This window comes from Bubalus bubalis, chromosome 16, assembly GCF_019923935.1.
Source record: "Bubalus bubalis isolate 160015118507 breed Murrah chromosome 16, NDDB_SH_1, whole genome shotgun sequence".
Classification (NCBI taxonomy): Eukaryota; Metazoa; Chordata; class Mammalia; order Artiodactyla; family Bovidae; genus Bubalus; species Bubalus bubalis.
Genome location: NC_059172.1, coordinates 67,823,852 through 67,847,620, shown reverse-complemented (window position 1 = coordinate 67,847,620; position 23,769 = coordinate 67,823,852). Strand labels below are relative to the sequence as shown.

General features: G+C 36.1%; 1 protein-coding gene across 7 annotated transcripts in view; it reads left to right on the top strand.

Annotated features, from left to right (window-relative positions):
* The window catches only part of CUL5 (cullin 5), a 138,702-nt gene that overhangs the window by 85,796 nt on the left and 29,137 nt on the right, over nucleotides 1–23,769 (top strand). For all 7 annotated transcript variants that reach the window (XM_025266946.3, XM_044929776.2, XM_006053333.4 and 4 more), the window contains 4 exons: nucleotides 12,045–12,138; nucleotides 13,391–13,521; nucleotides 13,775–13,882; nucleotides 16,354–16,418. In XM_025266946.3, coding sequence (XP_025122731.1) covers nucleotides 12,045–12,138; nucleotides 13,391–13,521; nucleotides 13,775–13,882; nucleotides 16,354–16,418 — 398 coding nt within the window. The remainder of the gene's footprint in view (nucleotides 1–12,044; nucleotides 12,139–13,390; nucleotides 13,522–13,774; nucleotides 13,883–16,353; nucleotides 16,419–23,769) is intronic.

Genomic DNA, 23,769 nt, shown 5'->3' with positions numbered 1-23,769 from the left:
AATGCCCCACTGACATGGGTGGATATGTCATCCAGACAGAAAATCAGTAAGGCAGCAGAGATCCTGAAAAAAGAATAGATGAGTTGGATTTGTTATCTACAGGATATTCCATGGCGGGGAAAAAAAGGCAGAATACATTTTTTTTAAGTGTACATGGGATGTTCTCTAGGACAGATCACATACTAGGTCACAAGACAAACCTTAATTTGTAAGGATAGAAATTCTATCAAGAAGTTGTTTTTTTTTTTAATGACAATAGTGTGTAACTAGTATAACTAAAGAAAGAAAAATGGGAAAATAACAAATGGGAAGACTAAACAGCATACTCCTAAAACTTCAAAGAGTAAGTGATGAAAATCAAAGAGGAAATCATAAAATACCTCTAGATAAATGAAAATCAAAACACAATTTTCCAGAATCTGTGGGATGCAGCAAAAAGCAGTTCTAAGAGGGAAGTTGATGCAATTAAAGTCTTCCTCAAGAAATAAGAAAAATTTCAAACAGCCTAATTCACCACCTAAGAGAAATAAAAAAAGAACAAACAAAGCCAAAAGTCAGCAGAAGGAAGGAAATGTAATAATAAAGATCATAGAGAAAATAAAGTTCAAAAAAAAATTGAAAAGATCATTGAATCCAAGAGCTAATTTTTTGAAAAGATAAGCAAAATTGATAAATCTTTAACCAGGTTCACAAAGAAGAAAAGAGATAGGGCCAAAATAAAATAATAAAAAAGGAGAAAGAACAGCTAAAACCATAGAAATAAAATAAGTTGAGTAGGAGGCAGTACTCCTAGATTCATTCTGTGAGTCCTCATAGCAAAGACATTACAAGAAAAGAAAATTACAGGCCAGTGTCTTTGATGAATACAAAATGCAGAAATCCTCAGCAAAATATTAGCAAACCAAATACAATAATTCATAAAAAGGATCATATACCATGATCAAGTTGGATTTATTCCAGGATCACAGTGATGGTTCAGTGTATGCAAATCAATGTGATAACACCATATTAAAGAAAGGAAAGATAAAAATTACAGTATTATCTCCATAGATACTGTGAAGACATTTGAAAAAAATGAACATTTGTTCAAGGAAAACTCTTACCAAAGTGAGTATAGAGGGAGCAAAACAAATGCCATTTACAGTAAACCCGCAGACACCATAGTAATTCATGGTTAAAGCTGAAAGCCTTCCCATTACATTTAGGAACAAGATAAGGCTATTCTAGCTGTTTCTGTTTGATATGATATTGGAAGTCCTAGCCACAGCAGTAAGACAAGAAAAAGAAAAAGATATTCAAATTGAAGGGAAGAGGTAAAACTGTCACTATTTGTAAATGACATGATACTTGATATAGAAAACCCTAATGTCTCTACCCCAAAACTATTAGAACCAAGAAATGAATTCAGCAAGGTTGCAGAATACAAGGTTAATGTATAGAAATCTGTTCCTTTCCATACAGTAATAATGAAATGTCAGAAAGAGAAAGTAAAAAAAAAAAATTTTGAAGTTATCAAGAAAAGTTTTAATTATTAGGAATAAATGTAACCAAGGAAGTGAAAGACATATACTCTGAAAACTATAAGCTGTTGGTAAAGGAATTTGAAGATGATTCAAGAAAATGGAAAGATATATCCCATGCTGGCTTGGATTGGAAGAATTAATACTATGAAAATGGCCATACTACCCAAAGAAATCTATGCAATCCCTATCAAAATACCCATGACATTTTTCTCAGAATTAGAACAAATAATCCTAAAACTTATATGGAACTGCAGAAGACCCTGGATTTCCAAAGCAGTCTGACAGTCTCTTCAACAAGTGATGTCTGGTGAAACTATATTACCATGTTAAACCAATGAGATTAGAACATTCCCTCACACCACATACAAAAATAAACTCAAAGTCATTTAAAAATATAACTGTAATACCTGAAACCATAAAATTCCTAGAAGAGAATATATTCAAGACTTTTTGTCATAAATCATAGCAGTATTTTCTTGGATCGGTCTCCAAGGCAAAAGAAATGAAAGCAAAAATAAACAAGTAGGGCCTAATTAAAATATTTTATACAGCAAAGGAATCTATCAACAAAACAAAAGCAACCTGGGAGAAAATATTTGCAAATGATGCGGCTGAGAATGTAATATCTGCAATGTTGGAACAGCTCATACAACTCAATATCAGAAAAGCAACCAAATCAAAAAAATGGGCAGAAGACATGAACAGACATTTCTCCAAAGAAGACATACAGATGGCTGAAAGACACGCAAAAAGATGTTCAACCTATCTAATTATTAGAGAAATACAAATAAAAATTACAGTGATGTACCACCTCACACCTATAAAAATGGCTATCATCAAAAAGTACAGATCACACATATTGGCGAGTATGTGTAGAAAACGTACTCTTGTACACTGTTGGTGAGAATGCAAATTAGTGCAGTCACTATGGAAAACACATGGAGGTTCCTTAAAAAACTAAAAATAAAGTTACAGCACCATTTAGTAGCTCCACTCCTGAGCATGTGTCTGGAAAAGACACTTTATTTGAAAACATACATGCATCCCAGTGTTCATTGTAGCATTATTTACAATAGCCAAGACATGGAAGCCATCCAGGTACCCATCAACAGATGACTGGATTAAGAAGATATGGGAGGGAGGGTGTGTGTGTCTGCACACACACACACACACACACCCCCAGTGGAATATTACTCAGCCATAAAGGACAAAATACTGCTATTTGCAGCAACATGGTTGGACTTAGTATTAAGTGTTTGGTAATGGAAAAATAGTTACTATGATGGGCTTCCCTGGTGGCTTAGACAGAAAGAATATGCCTGCAATGCAGGGGACCTGGGTTCGATCCCTGGGTCAGGAAGATCTCCCAGAGAAGGGAATGGCTTATCCACTCCAGTATTCTTGCCTGAAAATCCCATGGACAGAGGAGTCTGGTGTCCTTGGGGCCACAATGAATCGGACATGACTGAGCGACTTTCATTTACTCAAGATGGAGAAACCCAAAAAACACAATCTTAATCAAGTGATCAAGATTAGCATAAGTAATAGGACATAGTGACATTATGTACCCCTTGATATGATACATTTAAGAAGAGTACAAAAATCATTTCTATGGAATTCTTGTCAAAAATTTATAACTGAATGACTTATTCAAATGAGAAAATTCTAGACAATCCCTATTTGAGGGGCAGTACAAATAACTGGCTACTATTCTTTAAAAGTATCAAGATCATAATACACACACACAGACCTAGGAATTGTCACAGGTTGAAGGAGACTAGGAAAACTAACAACCAAAAACAGCATGGGCTTATAGATAAATCCTGGAACAGGAAAGAGACATTAGTGGAAAAACTGGTGAATTTCTAACAATAGTTAATTCATAGCAGTAAATCAATATTATTTTCCTCGTTTTGATAGTATGTAAAAAGTTACCATTATAGGAAATGGGGTGAAGTATGTTTGGGCATGCTCTGTTATTTTTACTTTTATGTGCTAAAATGAAAATAAAATGTAAAAAAAAAAAAGGATATTATGAAGAATGCCTTTTTTGGGGGGTAGGTGGGAAGCATCAGTGGAGATGATCATATGGCATTTTCCTCCATTGAACTAATCAGGAAATTGAATTAACAGGGTTTCTAACATTATACCATTCTTTCATTTTAGGAATGAACACAAAGTCCCATTTTTAATGGATAAAAATTTATATCCCAAAGGGATTTTTACATGTATAGCCAATAAAAGTTACTCTCAAGATTTTTCTCTAACAGTTTTTTATATGTAAAATGTTTAAATTTTTTGTCTAGTACATAATCACAAAAATATTTTTAGGATCCCCTTATAGATTTATCCTAATGTAACTTTCATTTTAATTTCTCTGTTATCAGTACAGCAGATTCTAACAGATGAATCAAAGAAAAGTGAGTTATGCTGTGAATTGTTTAAATAGTTGTTTTGGATATTTTGAACTGAAATCTCTAGGCTAAAAGTTTTCAGTGAAGGTAGTATCTACCTCCCGGAGAAGGCAATGGCACCCCACTCCAGTACTCTTGCCTGGAAAATCCCATGGAAGGAGGAGCCTGGTAGGCTGCAGTCCATGGGGTCGCTAGGAGTCAGACACGACTGAGCGACTTCACTTTCACTTTTCACTTTCCTGCATTGGAGAAGGAAATGGCAACCCACTCCAGTGTTCTTGCCTGGAGAATCCCAGGGACGGTATAGCCTGGTGGGCTGCCGTCTCTGTGGTCACACAGAGTCAGACACGACTGAAGTGACTTAGCGGCAGCGTCAGCAGCAGCAGTATCTACCTCCAGCAAGTGTGAATTTGTAGAGGCATTTTAATGTTCAGTGGTCCCACTGGCCACTCATGTAAGAGAAAATCTTCTTTATACTTATTTGAATCTAGAATTTAATTTTACTTTACTTATAAACCAAAACACTTTTGCATGATACTAGTAATACACCTCATTTTCTAGGTATAATATTATTTTGTAAATTAAAGAATGGTAATATAGTTTGAGTGAACTCTGGGAGTTGGTGGTGGACAGGGAGGCCTGGCGTGCTGCAGTTCATGGGGTCGCAAAGAGTCGGACACGACTGAGCGACTGAACTGAACTGAACTGGATATATATTTTGTTTGAAATCTTAAATTTTTTTCACTGTTGGATATTTATCTCATCTGTAGTAATAGTGCTCATGTTATTTGAGTCACCAATGCACCTGTGTTGAATTGAAGTCAGGATCATGAATGCTGCCAGTTTGTCCCTTTGGTTTGTGACCTGAGAAGAGTCTTAACCCCACTGGTTTTAATTAGCCTCACTCTAATTGGCCTAGTTTGGGTTGAGTGGATCATACACTTTGTGTGTAAGTGTGTCTTTGTATACATGTTGCAAGCATGCTTGAGTTATCAGTATATATGTGTTTGTAGTAGGTATTATATAGTGATACTTGACTCATCTAGAAGATATCCCATTTAGCAACTTCAGCTACTTGCAGTTCAGTGGAGAACCTAGAAAGTAAGTTAAGCCAAGAGTTCTGAGCAGCTGCATTGTATTAGATGTCTGATAGGCCTACTTCAACTTTTACTTATAGGAGAGCAACTTAATCCCACCTAGATCCAATTACACACACAGTTCTAGTAAGATTGATTATCATTGGATGGGCCTGTGGCAGATGAGCAAAACTGGGTAAAAGGCTTCAGAGCTCTGCTGCCTGAAGATGTGTTATTGACCACAAAAAGTGACACTTAACAGTAAGAAAAGAATGAGAAAAAAACAGTCCCTCTAAAATGATGTTGCCATTCTTTCAAAAATTTTCACATTATTATGCATTAAAAAGTTGAGAAAATTAACACTGTTGGATTAAAAGTGTGGCTAATATTGTGACATTTTCCGTTTTCTCCAAATTTAGAAATTTTATGGCAAATTTACTGATTATTAAGTAGATTAGAGGGCCTGGGATAAACTATTAACAAAAGCATGGCATTTGCCTGCATTGTAGCAAATAGTGAGATTATTTACAATAAACACATGTATACCTGTGGTGGATTCATTTTGATATTTGGCAAAACTAATACAATTATGTAAAGTTTAAAAATAAAATAAAATTAAAAAATAAAGAATAAAAAAATAAAAGGCACTGGGGCAGAAAGAAAAAAAATATTTACAATAATCTCATTGTAGTGAGATTATTATTTTATGTAAAGTATATAAAGTATTTCCTTTTATATATCAATTAATGCCCAAAAGAATGAGAAAAAATATAAAAGAAAATAACTTGAAAAAATTTTTTTCTGAGGCTATTAGTATTTTAGGTGATAGTCTTATATACCTTGGTTTTACCTGAAGTCATATGTTTATTATTTATTATGCATCTGAACTATGTCAAGCCTTGTGATAGCAAGGATAAGAAGACAGAACTGCTTCCTGTCTTCAAAGTAACACTAGAGTTAAATGGAATGATGGAATAGAGAGAGTGAAATGGTGATGGTTAGTCTTCATTTCTTCACAGTGACCAAAGCTCTGAAAGGGAGGCAGTGTGTTACACTGATTAGGGGCATACATGTTGGAAGAAGGTGAGGAGTTTAATTCCATTGTCATTTTACTAGCTGTGTGCCCGTTACCAATTTCTTCAAATTGTAAAGTGGGATAATGCCTACTTGTGTTTAATGCACTACCATATCAAAACATTTAAGCGCTGTGCCTAGCATGGTACTTTTACTTTTAGGGCTGTGGTTTACAGAAGTTGTTTACTTATTCTCAGACAGAAACTATTTTACTACATATGCAAAACATTGAGTAAAAAACTGAATTAGCAACAAGGTCACAAGTCATAAGTTATTAGCATTAAAGTACTTGTTAAACTTCAAGTATTTAAGTATATTAAGGGTGGTATTTAAAAAGTCAAGGTGAGTCTAATTGGCTTCATTGGTCTATAGAGAGTTACTTGTATAATTAGTTTAGAAAGGAAGCAACTTAACACTGGTTATAAAGGCTTAAAAAAAAAAGTTAATATTGAGAATAGCCATACATGGAATAAATGAATTCTTGAATACATTATAGATATCTTTGTATGGTTAAAGACCTGATAATGATAAAGTAGAATCTTAAGGTGGAGTAATCTAGAATAATTTTTAATTCGATGACTCTATTTTATAGCTCAGGGAAAAGCAAATTATTACTTATATGGAATTACATAACAAAAGTCAGAACTGTTCCTATTGCTTTCATTAAACTTCAATGAAGTAGCATTAATTGTGCAAATTGAATACCACTAAAAAAGACTCTACTATGTCAGTTAGCCTACCTATCCAAACTTTCATCTTCACAGACCTATGCATTCATTCATTCAACAAATACTGAGTGCCTGCTGTGTTTTATGGCAGGCATCATCTTTGAAGAGTTTTGCTATAAAGGAAGGTAAAACATCAAGCACATTGATAGTTAAAGTGTTTCACCTTGCAGACCTCTGGGGAGATTGCTATGGATTTAGAAGTTGTGCTCATCTCAGGCAAAATACAGGAATTGATGACATATGGCAAAAAGTTTTTTTCTTCACGGAAGCTAGCAAAAGGAGACAGAAAGGGAATACAAGGTGAGAGAGATGGTTTATCACTATCCTTTCCATTCAAGATGTATTTTTCAAATAACCAGTATATACTCAGGGTTGACTCTGTTTGTAGGACTTTGGTAAATGATGGGGAGAAAAATACAAAACAGCAATAACATGGTCCCTGCCCTCAAGGATCTGACCCTCTTGTGATGGCAAGACTCTTTGGAAATAAGCAACTGCCCTTTCTTCTTTTTGCCTATATAAAGTAGTTTTCTAAAGGATTTTTCAATACACAGGGATCTATACCATAATTCTTCTCTCTTTTTTTAAAAAAATTATTTGCTATGAAACTTTTCAAATATTTACAAAAGTAGAGAAAATAGTGTAATGAACCCCACCCTCCAAACTCAGCCAGCAGATTCAACAATGATCACTGTTTTGTAATACTTATTTGGTTAAGATCCCTTTTTTCATTTCTTTCCTTTTCCTCCTTTCTTACTCTTTCTTTTCCTTCCCCCTCTTTTTTTTTTTAGCATGCAGGATCTTAGTTCCCTGACTAGGGATCAAACCCAGGCCCTCAGAGTGAAAGTGCAAAGTCTTAACCATTGGACCACCAGGGAATTCCCTTTTTTGTTTCTTCTCTTTTTTTTCCAAAGTTTAAAAAAAATACGATGTACATTGGTACGCTAAACACGTCTGTATTATAACATTATTTTTAATGCCTGTATGTATTTCATCATATATATGCACTATAGAAACCAATTCTCTACTGATCGGAATTTTCATTATTATTCATTATTATTATAGATTATTTTTTATGAATAGTTCTTCCTGGAATATATTTACATGCTTATATCTTACATCCTTCTATATTTTTGACATCTTTATGCATACATCTTTCTTACATGTGGCATTCTCTTGGAATGGAATTTCCTGGAAATGAGATTGCTGAAGCAAAGAGTGTGCACCTTTTACAGATTGCTATATAATACCAAACTGATTTTCAGAAATATTGTTGTTAATTCTTATTTCCATTAACAGTATGCTTGTTTATTTTTGCTGATCTGAGTTTTGTCAGTCTATTAATTTTTCCAATTTCCTGGTATTGTAGATTTTAAAAGATTTTTTATGTGCATTTAAAAATTACTGGGGGACTTCCCTGCCAGTCCAGTGGTTAAGACTCTGTGCTTCCAGTGCAGAGGGCATGGGTTCCATCCCTGGTTGGGGAATTAAAATCCCACATAGTGTATGGCATGACCAAGAAAAGAAGAAGAAAAATTAGTGAGGCTGAGTGTGTTTATTCTTATTATGAACCATTTGTATTTCTTCTTTTGTGAGTTCAGGCTACTCTTTTATAAGCATCACTTTCAATTTTTACTTATTTATTCAGAAACCATAATATCATTATTTTCCCTTCATAATTTGGTCCTAAGTTCTTTTTCCAACTTAATACTGTCCAATAAGAGTCATCCTACTCACTAAGAAATAATTACTGATTCATATACTTCATTCTGTTCATTTTTTTCTTGGATTCATGCTTTTAAGTATTGTTTTACTATTCTTTTCTTCCTATTCAAATCCTTCAGAATTCTTAAAGCCCATCTTGCAGTAGTCTCTCCAAATACTCTAGCCTTCATCCATTTTCTCTTATTTGAATTCCCACTGTATCTGTTGTTTCTACAACTTGATTTAGTAGCAGATTATAGGCTGCTTTATGTTATTTATCAAGCACTGTGTTGAGTCCATGAGTATATAGCTGGACAGAGCACAGTCTATCCTTGTGAAGTTTATAGTGTAGTAATAGTGTGTTTATTTCCACTTCTTTGCTTTATTGTAATTGAACTTTTCATATACCTCTGTTATGTATGAAGAATACATACATTTTTAGATATACTATAGTTGCATAACCCCAACTATATTGTGAGAGTATTGTGCATATAAACCATGTTTTATCTTCTCTATTTCTTATAACACTTAACTAATTTCTGAGCACACAGCCATTACTAAATATATACTTGCTCTCTAATATAGTATCAAAAGTCATAGGCTTGGATTCACGTACCTGACCTGATATTACAGCTCAAGATCTTATGAACTGTATAACATTTGAAAGTAACTAAGCCTCTCTAAGCGTATTTGCTCATATGTTAAATACCTGTTTCATAAGGTTGTCATGGGTTAAATGACATATTGGTATTACTCAGATAATGTATGTAAAGGATTTAGCACAATGTTTGGTACAACATAGATTCTCATTAAAAGATATTAGTTATTGTAATAATTTGTTTAACCTTTCAAGCTAGAAAGTGCTTCAGTAACCTTTCTTTTTTTTCCTCAGTAACCTGTTATAACCCTAACTCCTGTCATCTAAGTAGTTACCAAATTCTGCTCAATTTACTTCAGCTATCTTGTCAATGTAGCCTCTCCTTTATTTTATTTATTTATTCATTTATTTTTTTGGTTGTACCACATGGCTTGCAGGATCTTGGTTTCTTGATTAGGAACCGAACCCAGGCCCTTAGCAGTGAACGGCTGAGTCATAACCATTGGACCACCTAGCCTCCCTAGCCTCTCCTTTTAATCCTCACTGAAACCCATAATAAGAAATACATTTTTTATTGTAACTTAGTATGTTCTTTGTTTATTTACTCATATCTGAAACAAAATTATATGAAATAATATTCATTGTTATTGTATGTGAAGCACTTTAATATTTTTGTTGTAGTTCTGTTCTATATTATTTTAAAAAGAAAAGCTGGTCACAGCCATTAAAACATTTCACAACAAACAGGTTGAAACACACAACTCTAGATTTTTTAGAGTCTGCAGAATTTGGACTACTCCAGAACTAGATTATGTTCAAGTGTAAATTTTCAGTGAAATAGAAAACAGATGATTATAGAAAATAGAGCTTATTTTAGAAAACAGAGCTCATTCTGGTTTCACTTTCTTATTCATTATAAGAATAAGTTACATATAGTTAGATTTACCTATTCTCTGTTGAAAGTGGGAGTGTTCTGTTGTGCATATTCCAGAGCCATTATAGAATGAAATTACTCAGCAGTTGGGTCAGAGCTTCCCACCTTGGCAGAAATTTCTCAACCACTTCATATATCTATTGCTTTTCTTAGGACAGAATTGACATACATGGACTTTAAATTCATTAGCATAATTCTCAAAGAGGGAGGGACCTAAAAACTTTTATTGCAGAAATTTTTTTTAACATTTTAAGAAATAGAAACAGTGGTGTAATGAATCTCCATTCTCAAATTCAGCTTCAGTAATTAGCAACATTAAGTCAGTTCTAAGAGGAATTTTTAGCAAAGAACTTGTAAGGCACATATAAATACAGATAGCTGGTCTGTTTTAAGAAGAAGAGAGATATCAGCCTTAGTGTACCTTGTGTAGGTAATCACAACCTATTCATTTTGATACCTGCAAGGAGAGTAAAAATATATGACACAGAGGAGCAGTGATGGAGTGGGGTGGATTTTCCTGAGACCCAACCAGAATGTTAGACCCTGATCATCTTACTTAGAATCTTTAAACAGCCTTGTTTGTCAGTCTCCCTACTACCACTCAGTACTACCTACCTTGCTGATCAGTTAGACTGATCCTTTAAAAATGACTTGGTGAGGGAATAGAAGTTCATTACATTTATCTTCTGTTTAAAACCTTTCATACCTATAGAATGGGCTTCCCTGGTGCCTCAGCAGTAAAGAATCTGCCTGGCAATTCAGGAGACATGGGTTCATTCCCTGGATGGGAAAGATCCCCTGGAGAAGGAAATGGCAATTCACTCCAATATTCTTGCCTGAAAAATCCCATAGACAGAGGCTCCTGGTGGGCTACAGTCCAAGGGGTTGCAAAAGAGTCAGACGCAGCTTAGCAACTAAGCAGCAACAACAACCTTTGAAGTCCCAAACCTTAGATCTTTATTCGTAATCTCACTCCAGTCTACCTTTCTAGCTTTCTCTCCTATTATCTCTTCACTGCCATAGTCAGTTTCATATCCTTAAAATAACCAATCCATTTTAAGACCTGTATTCACTTTTCAAGATCCAATTTAAATTTCATCAGGTGGATGAGACCTTTTTAACTACCCAGAAAAAATGATAGTTCCTTTGTTTGTATGTGTGTGTTTTGCCACTTAACTGAGTTTATTTATTAAAGTTTGCCCTTTATAAGTGGAGAAGGCAATGGCACCTCACTCCAGTATTTTTGCCTAGAAAATCCCATGGATGGAGGGGCCTGGTAGGCTGCAGTTCATGGGGTCGCTAGAGTCAGACACGACTGAGCGACTTCACTTTCACTTTTCACTTTCATGCATTGGAGAAGGAAATGGCAACCCACTCCAGTGTTCTTGCCTGGAGGATCCCAGGGACAGGAAGCCTGGTTGGCTGCCGTCTATGGGGTTGCACAGAGTCGGACATGACTGAAGCGACGCAGCAGCAGCAGCAGCAGCCCTTTATAAGATAGTGATCTTCTCCAAATCTGAGGGTTATAGCTTTCTTTTCTTGGTATTCTAACACTTCTTTGGTGCCCACAGCAGTGATACCTACTATGAGTTGAATTGAATGTTCATACTTTTAGAATTTTAGCATCTAACTCCAACACAGGTTCTCTCCAGATAAGAGTTCATTAAAGTTTGTTTGTTTGTTTGTTTAAATTTGATTTTGTAGATTAAAATTTTTTTTCCTTCCCTCACTGGGGACTTTTACTGAAATTTCTATAGAGAACCTGAGTTCCTAGGCTTTTCCTTAGGGGGGAGTATATTTGGTAAACAAATACAGAGTATCTATCTTCATCAATCCTCTAATAAAGGTAAGTAAAATCTACTTTCAGTATACTTAGTTTTTTGCTGTTGTTGAACAATGTGGTTTTATGGAACTGTAAAGCAAAATAGAGTGGAGTAGATTTGTGCCTTATTTGTGCTTATAATAGCCTTGACCAATTTTTGATATATTTCAGCTCATGGAATGCTGTGTAAATGCCCTGGTGACATCCTTTAAAGAGACTATCTTAGCAGAGTGCCAAGGCATGATCAAGCGAAATGAAACTGAAAGTAGGTAAAACAGTACATAAAGTTATACTTTTTTAATAGGATTTCTTTGAAGCACATCACTTTTAATACATTACTGTTAGATCATTCTTTTATACATAGGTATTTTCATTATGGCAAACTGTGTAAAGAAAAGGATAAAAATATTTAGCATAGTTAGAAATGCTGTAAAGAAGATTATGAACTTGTATTTTAAGGATTTTTTTCTCCTTGGGTATCAGTATGTTTGTATGTGCTCATGTACATTTCAATTTGTTCTCAAAAGTAAGACTCTGCTTTTAAAGGCTAATTTAAATGATAAATGTACAGTATAGGATAGAACTAGGTAATTTGACTTTTGTGTGGAACTTTATGACAAATATTTTTAGAAAGCAATAAAACTCCCTGTGTTGGTAATCTTGATCCCTCTCCCCCATAAAGTTATATTTGGGGAAGTAGAAAGTACATTAATACCAAAAGAAATACATACCAAAAAGAAAAATTACCCATATCCTTACTGCTCAGAGACAACCACTTTTCACATTTTGATGTATTGCTCTCTAGATTTCATGTTATAAAATTGCAACGTCCTATTTAATCTCTAGTTGCGTTTCAAGTGTGTATTTCAGTTCACTTAAATCTATACATTCTTCAGAAGTATTTTTGTAGTAAAAGCAAGTTTCTCACTTGGTACAAATGAAATATTTGAATTTCTATATGCCAAACTAAGTAGAGTCCACTGATCCAAGGTGGGGGTTAAAAGGAGGAGGTTTTGTAAACTGAAAAATGCTTTATGAATACAGTTTTATATTATCTTATCACTCTGAATAATCTAAGGACATGATTATTTTACCCCTTGATGTTTCTGTGTATCGTGTGTTTAATATTACATCTAGCTTATGAAATGTACTTATCTTCTGTGTAAACTTTCGTGTTTCTTAGAATAAATATTTTCCATTTTATTGAAAGCCAGATGACTCACCTTTTAAGAGGAGCTGGGTTTTACAGTATGTGATCACTTTATTTAGAGTTTCTTTTAAAAATACTTTGTGTCAGACTGAGAAGGTAGGTCAGGCAGTTATAGTATTATGCTTATGCTTATTATAACAACTCCTAAACTAATTGTACTTGCAGAATACTGTTAAAGCTGTCAACTTCCAACTAATATTTCCCCACACTCTTATTATCATAGGCATTCTAGATCCATGATACAAATCAAAGAGAAAATCTATTCTGATGGATGAAATGATTACATGAGTATGTCCTATCCTTTCAGAATTACATTTAATGTTTTCATTGATGGACAAAGTTCCTAATGGAATAGAACCAATGTTAAAAGACTTGGAGGAGCATATCATCAGTGCGGGCCTGGCAGATATGGTAGCAGCTGCTGAAACTATTACTACTGTAAGTTTTCCTCAATGACAATAATAGGTATATATCAAGGTTATTTTGTAAATGCAGGATCAGGTATTTAAACTAGTAATTGATGGTAAAACAGTGATGTTGGAACACCTTTCTTAAGAAAAAAATATTTCAGAAAATTTTCCAAATTTTAAAGCTATAATGACTTATTAAAATTATGTTTATATTTTCTTATTTTTTGTGTATTAGTCTCTTTTTTAAAACTCATCTTAATATAAAACACTTTATTTTTTAGGACTCTGAGAAGTATGTTGAGCAGTTACTTACACTATTTAATAGATTCAGTAAACTTGTCAAAGAAGCTTTTCAAGATGACCCACGATTTCTTACTGCAAGAGACAAGGTAATATTCCTGTATGTTAACACTATTGTCATAATTTAATTGTAGTAAGAAACTTGCATCATTATGCTATTAAACTACAAAGTAAAAAACCTAGCAACTCTTACTTTTCAACAGTGGAGGGCACATATGATTTCTTATATGCTTTTGTAAGGATTGGGTATGGTTGTGGACCAGAATTTAGCTAGAAATTAGCTGTCTTCCTTATTTTTTCAAGAATGTTTTCCTCTTTAGAATATTACTGATTATTGAATTCCTACTCATCCTTCCTTAAGACTCAGTTCAAAGTATACTTCTCTTGGTACTTCCTTGAATCTCTGCTTCCTCCCACATCCTGTCCCAAGCAGAGTTGATTTCTTTGTCCTATTTCCTTTCCTACGGCTCTTAGGAGAGTTATATCATATTTATCCCTGTTTTCCATACCTTATTTCCCATCATTATAGTCTAGGATATGATAATGAAACATAATATCCTTAAAGTTGTATCTTTTTCAATGTCATAAACCTATCAGTAGAAATTACCATTAGTTTTTCCACTCTTAAACTACCTTTCCTTACTTCCCAAGTGAAATATTTTTCTAGACTCTAAAAAGACAATCAGCTTTCTCCATAGTAGCTTTCTCCACTATGTTTAGATAGATAAATGGATAGAAAGGTACATAGGTAAATAAAATATGAAAGGGATTTAAGGGAGTATGGCGGTAATAAGGTGGTTTGAAATATTAAATTGAATCAAGGCCTGCAAAGGCTTTATTGAGGTGACATTCAGATTAAGATTGAAGTTGATTAAGAAATAAGTCACCTGGCTGTCTGAGGGAATCATGCTTTAGCCAGAAGGGACAGCACTTGTAAAGACTCTAAGGCAAGACTATGCCTGTCATGTTCCAGAACCAGAGAAGAAAGAGATCATTGTGGCCAGAGTGGATTGAGTGAGGGGGAGAATAGTAAGAAATCAGAAATGGGTAGTCAGGGATAACAGGAGACCAGATCATCATAAGACTGTGAGAGCCATGGTAAGGAGTTTTATTTCTACTCTGAGTAGTATAGAAACTCATAGAAAGATCTTAAACTAAATGACAGGATCTGACTTAACATTTTATCAGAATCACCTGTCTTGCTACAAAAAGAATAGGCTGAAGGAGGCAAGAGAGGAAGCAAAAATATGAGTTAAGAACCTATTTAAGTAATTCAGTTAAGTAATGATGGGAGCGCAGCCCAGAAGGATAGTAGGTGGAGGTAGTCAAAAGTTGTTGGATTTTTAATGTGTTGTGAAAATAGAGTATATAGGACTTGATACTGGAATCAGATGTGGAATGTGATAGAAAGAGATCAGTCAAGGATGACACTCAGATTTTCTGATCAGTTAAAAGTATATGCTTGCTGAGGTGAGGGAAGATGAAGACTTTGAAAGAAGCAGGTTTCCGGGGAGATGGTTAAAGAGAGACTAGGAACTCGATTCTGGACAAAGTTAACTTTAAAATGTTTATTAAACATCCATATGGCAACATCAGATCTGGAACTTAATGGAGGGGGTAGGCCTGCAAAAATAAATTTGGGACCTTTAGCATATAGATGGTTTTCAAAGCTCTGACACTTCAAATTAAGAGTGAGGGTAGCAAAGAGAAGAAACCCAAGGATTGACCTGGGGCATTCTAAAGTTAGTTATCGGGAAAATAGGAACCATCTTTCCTGAGGAGAGAGGAGAATGTTGTGCTAGAAAACAAGTGGGAAACACTCTTTGCAGGAGGAGGGCATGGTTTGCTGTTTTCAAATCCTGCTGATGGGTCAGGTAAGATAAGGATCTAACCGACTGTGGTCTTCAGCTACATGGAGGTTGTGAGTGACTTTGACAAGAATGATTGATTGGAGTAGAAGTGTTGAAAGCCTGATTAAAACAGTTTCAAATAAGAATGGTAGTAGTGAAATTAGTGACAGTGAGTTAGATAATTCTTCTAGAAGTTTAGCTTAATGAGAGACAGAGAAATATGGGGCAGTAGCTGAAGGTGGACAAAGCCAAGAGAGAATCTTTAAGATTTAAAATAATATATATGCATACTGAGGCTATAAAAATAATGGAGAAAGGGAAAATTGATGATGCTGGAGAAAGAGGAGGGAATTCTGATTACTTTGGTTTTCTCAGTGAAATAGGAGGTCCATATCATCAGCTGAGAATATGCATGAGGGAGGAAATACTGGAGATTTGAAGAAAAAGGAGGTGATATGAAAATATTTTCTAGGAGACTGTGGACAAGAGACAATGTTATGGTTATCAGGCTGCATTAAGACCTCACTTGAGAATAATGATAATTATAACATGACAAGAGCATGTTGAAATCCTTAGCTTGAAAAATTCTATCAGGCCAGATACATCATTAAAAAAAAGCTAATTTGTATTTTTTAGAATTACAGTAATTCCTCTGACTGTATTTTAAGTATTAAAAATAATGTTCATATCTTATTTTATATTATTTGCAGGCATATAAAGCAGTTGTTAATGATGCTACCATATTTAAACTTGAATTACCTTTGAAGCAGAAGGGGTAAGTGTTTTAAATCATGTTTATAATTACATTTTACGGAGTGTGTTATATGTTATTGGATATGCATATGCAAAGTGCCGTATTTCCCTAACCCTATGAGCTTTATTTTTTGTTTTTTTTAACTGTTATGATTTTGCTGCCTTTGATTATTAAAAATTCTGTCTTTATTTTAAATTTTATATTATTTCCTCTTGTGACCAAAGAATGTTAACCTTATTTTTTTAAGTTAAAAAAAAAAGTTTTGTTCTTTCAGATTCTTTGCTCGTTTTTTCTTCCTCATTATTCACCAGTTACTTTATAATGTACAAAAGCATAGAATAGGACTCTCTTCACCATGATGATTAAAAAAAGAGAAATTGGAACTAGTCCAGTGGCTAAGCCTCCACACTTCCAATGCAGGGGACTCAGGTTTGATCCCCTGGTTAGGGAGCTAGATCCCACATGCTGAAACTGAGAGTTCGCGTGCCACAACTAAAGATCCTGCATGCTGCAAATAAGACCTGGCACATCCAAATAAATACATAAGTTTTTTCCAAAGGGATATAAATTTTAATGTAAATGTTTATGTTACTATTTTTTTAAGCTCATTGTTGGTGAGTTCTCATCTCAAGTAAGATGGATTTATTCATGCTAACTACTATTATAAAAAATCCAAAAATGAAAAGTTAATGATCTATTCATTAATCTAAGCTAGTTATAGTATCTTTAGAGTAGTACTAAGTAGCACTAAAAGTTAATTTGAAAAATGATCTTTTGTAATTTTAAATAAATTATACATAAAGTTAAAATACTTGAAAATAGGGCTTTGTTTTTTTGTTTTGTTTAAATCATTTTCATTTTGTCTTTCTTGAACCATATAAGTTATTTAAGTACTAGTACAGTGGAAGACACCTGGGTCATACACTTTTATAGTAATTGGCATTGTTTAGAAGGGCATTTATTGTGTTCTCTTTATAAATATGAAACATATAACCCTGCATCTTGGAGATTTCTTCATATAAATACATAAAGGTCTTCCTTATTCTCCCGTTTCCACCTTTTTTCAATGAAAATATTCAGACTTAAGAGTAAAGTCACCTCTGTTGCTTTATTAAATAACGTATCACCCTGTATATCCATCAGTTAACTTTTTAAGTACATTTCAAAAGAAGTTGCAAGCATCAGTAACCATTACTCCCTAAACATTCTATCATGCAGTCATTAATTGAATATTGTTTGTTTTGAGATAAAATTGACCTACAGTCATATCCATAAAGCTTATGTTTTTAATTTTGTGAGATCTGACAAATGCCTACATCCCTATTAAAATAAACATTATTTTCATCATCCTTGAGAGTTACTTCATGTCCATACCCAATCAGTCTCACCCCTATCCCCACCTTCTTCCAGAAGGCAACTATTGTTCTGATTATTTCAACATAGGTTAGGTTTGCCTGATCTAGGACTACATAGAAATTGAATTCATAAAATAGTGTATTATTTGTGTAAAACTTTTTTTCAACTCAGCATAGTGTTTTTAAGATTTATCCATGTTTTTGTAAGTCACAGTGGTTTGTTTCCCAAAGTGGTTGTACTATTTTACACTCCCACTAGCATGATTTTTTCATGTATTTCCCACCAGTTTTTCATGTATGTTTTTGGTATTCTTATATTTTTTGAGAATGAGGATTAAGTGGTATTCTCATACATCCAGAATGACTGGATGTATGTTCCGTTATCTCAGTATGCTGCTGCTGCTGCTAAGTCGCTTCAGTCGTGTCCGACTCTGTGCGACCCCATAGACGGCAGCCCACCAGGCTCTCCCGTCCCTGGGATTCTCCAGGCAAGAACACTGGAGTGGGTTGCCATTTCCTTCTCCAACGGATGAAAGTAAAAAAAGTAAAAGTGAAGTCGCTCAGTCGTGTCCGACTCCTAGCGACCCCATGGATGGCAGCCTACCAGGCTCCTCCGTCCATGGGATTTTCCAGGCAAGAGTACCGGAGTCGGGTGCCATCGCCTGCCATAGTTGTGTTTTATTGACTGCGTTGGGTCTCAGGTGCGGCCTGCGGAACCTTGTGTTGCAGCACACAGACTCCAGTTGTGTGTGGGCTGCAGAGCGCACAGCCTTCAGGAGCTGCGGCCCTGGGCTTAGGTGCTCCGAGGCTTGTGGGACCTTTGTTCCCTGACCAAGGATCAAACCCAGGTCCCCTGCATCGCAAGGCAGATTCTTAACAACTGGGCCACCAGGGAAGTCCCCTAAGTGTATTTTTGATTCCCATTTCCCTCATGACTATTCATATTGAACAGTTTTTCATGTATTTTTGGGGTATTCTTACATTTTTCTTTATAAAGTGTTCAGATTTTTTGCCTGTTTATTAGTGAGCTATGAGTTCTTACATATTCTGTATATTGGTCCTTTGTTATATGTGTGCTTTTCTTTTGTGGATTTTGCTGTGTTTTATCTAGGAAACCTCTGTCTACATCTACCACTAGGACAAGAAGATAATCTTCTGTTTTCTTTTAGAAGCTTTGTAATTTGTAGCTTTCACATTTAAGTCTAAGAGCCACGTTAAATTGATATTTGTATATAGTGTAAGTTAGGGGTTAAATTTCATTTTTTTCTTTTCTGTATGTGGCCAGTGGTTTCATCACCATTTATTGGAAATACTTTCCATTCCCCACTGCATAGTTTTGGTGCCTTTTATGAAGAATCAAGTGACTTAAAAATATGTATGTTTTTCTGCACTTTCTATTCTATTCCAGTGAATTAACTGAATATCCTTAGGCCATTTCAAATAGTTGTGATTAATAAAGTTCTGCAAAAAGTTTAAGTCAGCTGGTGTAACTTTGTTCTTGTTTTTTCTTGAATGCTTTTGATACTCTAGTATTTTGCTAGTATATAAAAATATGGTTGTTTTTTATAAATTGGTCTTATATTGTTACCTTGTTAAAGTTATTAGTTCTAGTAGTTCTTTTATAGATTTCCTAAAATTTTCTATGTAAAAAATCATGTAATCTCTGAATAAAAGAGTTATTTCTTTTTATGGTTTGACCCACTGGATAGGATCATAAGTACAGAGGGATGGTATGGGGAGGGAGGTGGGAGGAGGGTTCAGGATGGGGAACACATGTATACCTGTGGCGGATTCATTTTGATATATGGCAAAACCAATACAATATTGTAAAGGTAAAAAATAAAATAAAATTGAAAAAAAAAAAAGAAACAGTGAGAGTGGGCGTCCTTACCTTTTTCGGCAAGCTTTGAGGAAAAGCCTTAATATTTTGTCTCTAAGTACAAAGTTAGGTAAGGATTTTTCATAGGGTTGCTTTTTATTCGTAATTTGCTGGAAAGTTTGATGATGAATGGGTGTTGATTTACTATATGCTTTTTCTGTGTCAAATGACCATAAGGTTTTTCTTCCTTATTCTTTTTTCTTTTAAGTATTTTTATTTATTTGGCTGTGTCAGGTCTTAGTTGCAGCATGTGAGATCTTTCATTGCAGTGTGTGGGCTCAGTAGTTGCAGCACGTAGGCTTAGTTCCCCACAGCATGTGGGATCTTAGATCCCCAACCAGAGGTCGAACCGGAGTCCCTGCATTGGAAGGCAGATCTTAACCACTGGACTGCCGGGGAAGTCTCTTTCCTTACTCTTTTGATGTGGTGACATACATTGATGGGTGTTGGATTGCTGAGGATTGTTGAAGAGAGATTTATTTGAAGGAATTGGCTTATGTAATTGTGTTGTCTTATGCTTAGTCGCTCAGTCATGACCAACTCTTTGCAACGCCATGGACTGCAGCTCGCCAGGCTCCTGTGTCAATGGGGATTCTCCAAGCAAAAATACTGGAGTGGGTTGCCTTGCCCTCCTCCAGGGCATCTTCCCAACCCAGGGATCAAACCCAGTTCTCCCACATTGCAGGCGAATTCTTTACCATTCGAACCACCAGGGAAGCCCCTCATTACTGTGTAATTGTAAAAGTAAAGTAGTAGTTGCTCAGTCATGTCCAACTCTTTGAGACCCCATGGACTGGAGCCCACCAGGCTCTTCCATCCATAGGATTTTCCAGGCAAGAATACTGGAGTGGGTCACCATTTCCTTCTCCAGGAGATCTTCCTGACCCAGGGATTGAACCCCAGTTTCCTGCCTTGCGGGCAGACTCTGTATCATCTGGTAGCTGTGGGAGTTGGCAAATCTGAAGTCTGTCAGGCAGGCTAGCAGGCTGGAAATTCTTGGGCAGGAGCTGATTCTACACTTGGGGCAGAATTTTTTCTTAGAAAGAAACCTCAATTCTGCTTTTTTTAAATTTTAATTTTTATATATATATATATATATATATATATATATGAAGATAGTTGATTTACAATGTTGTGTTAGTTTCAGATGTACAGCAAACTGATTAACTTATGTATATACCGCACAATTGCACTCATCTCACATGCTTTAAAGTAATGCTCAAAATTCTCCAAGCCAGGCTTCAGCAATATGTGAACCGTGAACTTCCAGACATTCAAGCTGGTTTTAGACAAGGCAGAGGAACCAGAGGTCAAATTGCCAACATCCGCTGGATCATAGAAAAAGCAAGAGAGTTCCAGAAAAACATCTATTTCTGCTTTATTGACTATACTAAAGCCTTTGACTGTGTGGATCACAATAAACTGTGGAAAATCCTGAAAGAGATGGGAATACCAGACCACCTGACCTGCCTCTTGAGAAACCTGTATGCAGGCCAGGAAGCAACAGTTAGAACTGTACATGGAACAACAGACTGGTTGCAAATAGGAAAAGGAGTACCTCAAGGCTGTCACCTTGTCACCCTGCTTATTTAACTTCTATGCAGAGTACATCATGAGAAACGCTGGTCTGGAAGAAGCACAAGCTGGAATCAAGATTGCCAGGATAAATATGAATAACCTCAGATATGCAGATGACACCACCCTTATGACACCACACTTTCCTCTTTCACTTTCTTGATGAAAGTGAAAGAGGAAAGTGCAAAAGCTGGCTTAAAACTCAACATTCAGAAATCTAAGATCATGGCATCTGGTCCCATCAATTCATGGCTAATAGATATGGAAACAGTGGCTGACTTTATTTTGGGGGGCTCCAAAATCACTGCAGATGGTGATTGCAGCCATGAAATTAAAATACGCTTACTCCTTGGAAGGAAAGTTATGACCAACTTAGACAGCATATTAAAAAGCAGAGACATTACTTTGCCAACAAAGGTCCGTCTACTCAGGCTCAGGTTTTTCCAGCAGTTATGTATGGATGTGAGAGCTGGACTATAAAGAAAGCTAAGCGCAGAAGAATTGATGCTTTTGAACTGTAGTATTGGAGAAGACTCTTGAGAGTCCCTTGGACTGCAGGGAGATCCAACCAGTCCATCCTAAAGGAGATCAGTCCTGGGTGTTCATTGGAAGGGCTCATGTTGAAGTTGAAACTCCAATACTTTGGCCATCTGATGTGAAGAGCTGACTCATTTGAAAAGACCCTGATGCTGGGAAAGATTGAGCGCAGGAGGAGAAGGGGACGACAGAGGATGAGATGGCTGTATGGCATCGCCAACTAGGTGGACATGGGTTTGGGTGGACTCTGGGAGTTAGTGATGGACAGGGAGGCCTGGCATGCTGCGGTTCATGGGGTCGCAGAGAGTTGGACATGACTGAGCAACTGAACTGAACCGATATATATATATATATCCATTCTTTCTCAGACTTTTTTCCCACTTTGCTTATTACAGAATTTTGAGTAGAGTTCCCTGTGCTTTAGAGTAGGTCTTTGTTGATTATCTATTTTATATATTCATGTGTGCAGGCTAAGTCATTACCAACTCTTTATGACCCTATAGACTGTAGCCTGCTGGGCTTCTCTATCCATGGGATGCTCCAGGCAAGTGGGTTGCCATTTCCTCCTCTAGACAGTCTTCCTGACCCAGGGATCAAATCCGCATCTCTTATGTCTCTTGCATTGGCTGACGGGTTCCTTACCACTGTCACCACCTGGGAAACCCCATTTTATGTAGAGTAGTGTGTATATGTTTGTTTGTTTGTTTTATAATTTTGTCTGGTTATTTTTGGCTGTGCTGGGTCTTCGTTGCTGTGTGGGCTTTTCTCTAGTTGCAGTGAGCGCAAGCTACTCTCTAGTTGTGGTACATGGGCTTCTCATTGCAGTGGCTTCTCTTGTGGGAGGACTGGCTCTAGAGCATGTGGGCTCAGTAGTTGTGGCTCTCAGGCGCTAGAGCACATGCTGAGTAGTGGTGGTGCATGTGCTTAGTTGTTCTATGGCATGTGGGATCTTAGCAGACCAGGAATCAAACCCCTGTCTCCTGCATTGGCAGGTGGATTCTTTACACCTGAGCCACTAGGGAAGCCCAGTAGTATATATATGTTAATCCTAAATTCCTGACTTACCCTTCCCCACCCACTTTTCCCCATTCATAACCATATTTGTTTTCAAAGTATGATTCTGTTTCTGCTTTGTGAATAAGTTCATTTGTATCATTTTTTTTTTAATTTTACTTGTAAGTGGAATCATATGATATTTGTCTTTCTCTGACTTACTTCACTTATATGATAGATTCTAGGTCCATCCATGCTGCTGCAAATGGCATTATTTTGTTCTTTTTCTGGTTACATAATATTCCATTGTATACATGTACCACATCTTATTTATCCATTCCTCTATCAGTTCAGTCACTCAGTCATGTCGGACTCTTTGCGACCCCATGGACTGCAGCACACCAGGCCTCCCTGTCCATCACCGAGCCCCAGAGCTACTCAAGCTCATGTCCATCGAGTTGGTGATGCCATCCAACCACCTCATCCTCTGTCTTTTCCTCCCCTCAATCTTTCCCAGCATCAGGGTCTTTTCAGATGAGTCAGCTCTTCATATCAGGTGGCCAAAGTATTGGAGTTTCAGCTTCAACATCAGCCCTTCTAATGAATATTCAGGACTGATTTCCTTTAGGATAGACTGGGTTGGATCTCCTTGCTGTCCATTCCTCTGTCAGTGGCCATTTACTTAGGTTCCTTTCATGTTCTAGCTGTTGTAAATAATGCTGCAGTGAATGTTGGGTTGCTTGTATCTGTCAAGACCAGCTGGACAAGCAGGGTTTCCGAAAGCACGATACAGCGAGAGAATGAGAAACGAGACACAAAAATTTAGAGAAAAGCAAGGATCAGGGGACCAACACCACTCCAAGGTGAAGGTGCCAAAACTGAATCCAAGCCAGCTTTATTATACTTTCAGCCATGAATGAAAGAATAAGCAGGGAGTTAAACTATAACTCATGTGGCCTTCAGGGCCAAATGATCATTAACCATTGAGTAATTAGGAAACAGTAATCAATAACAAATCAGTAACTAAGACTAA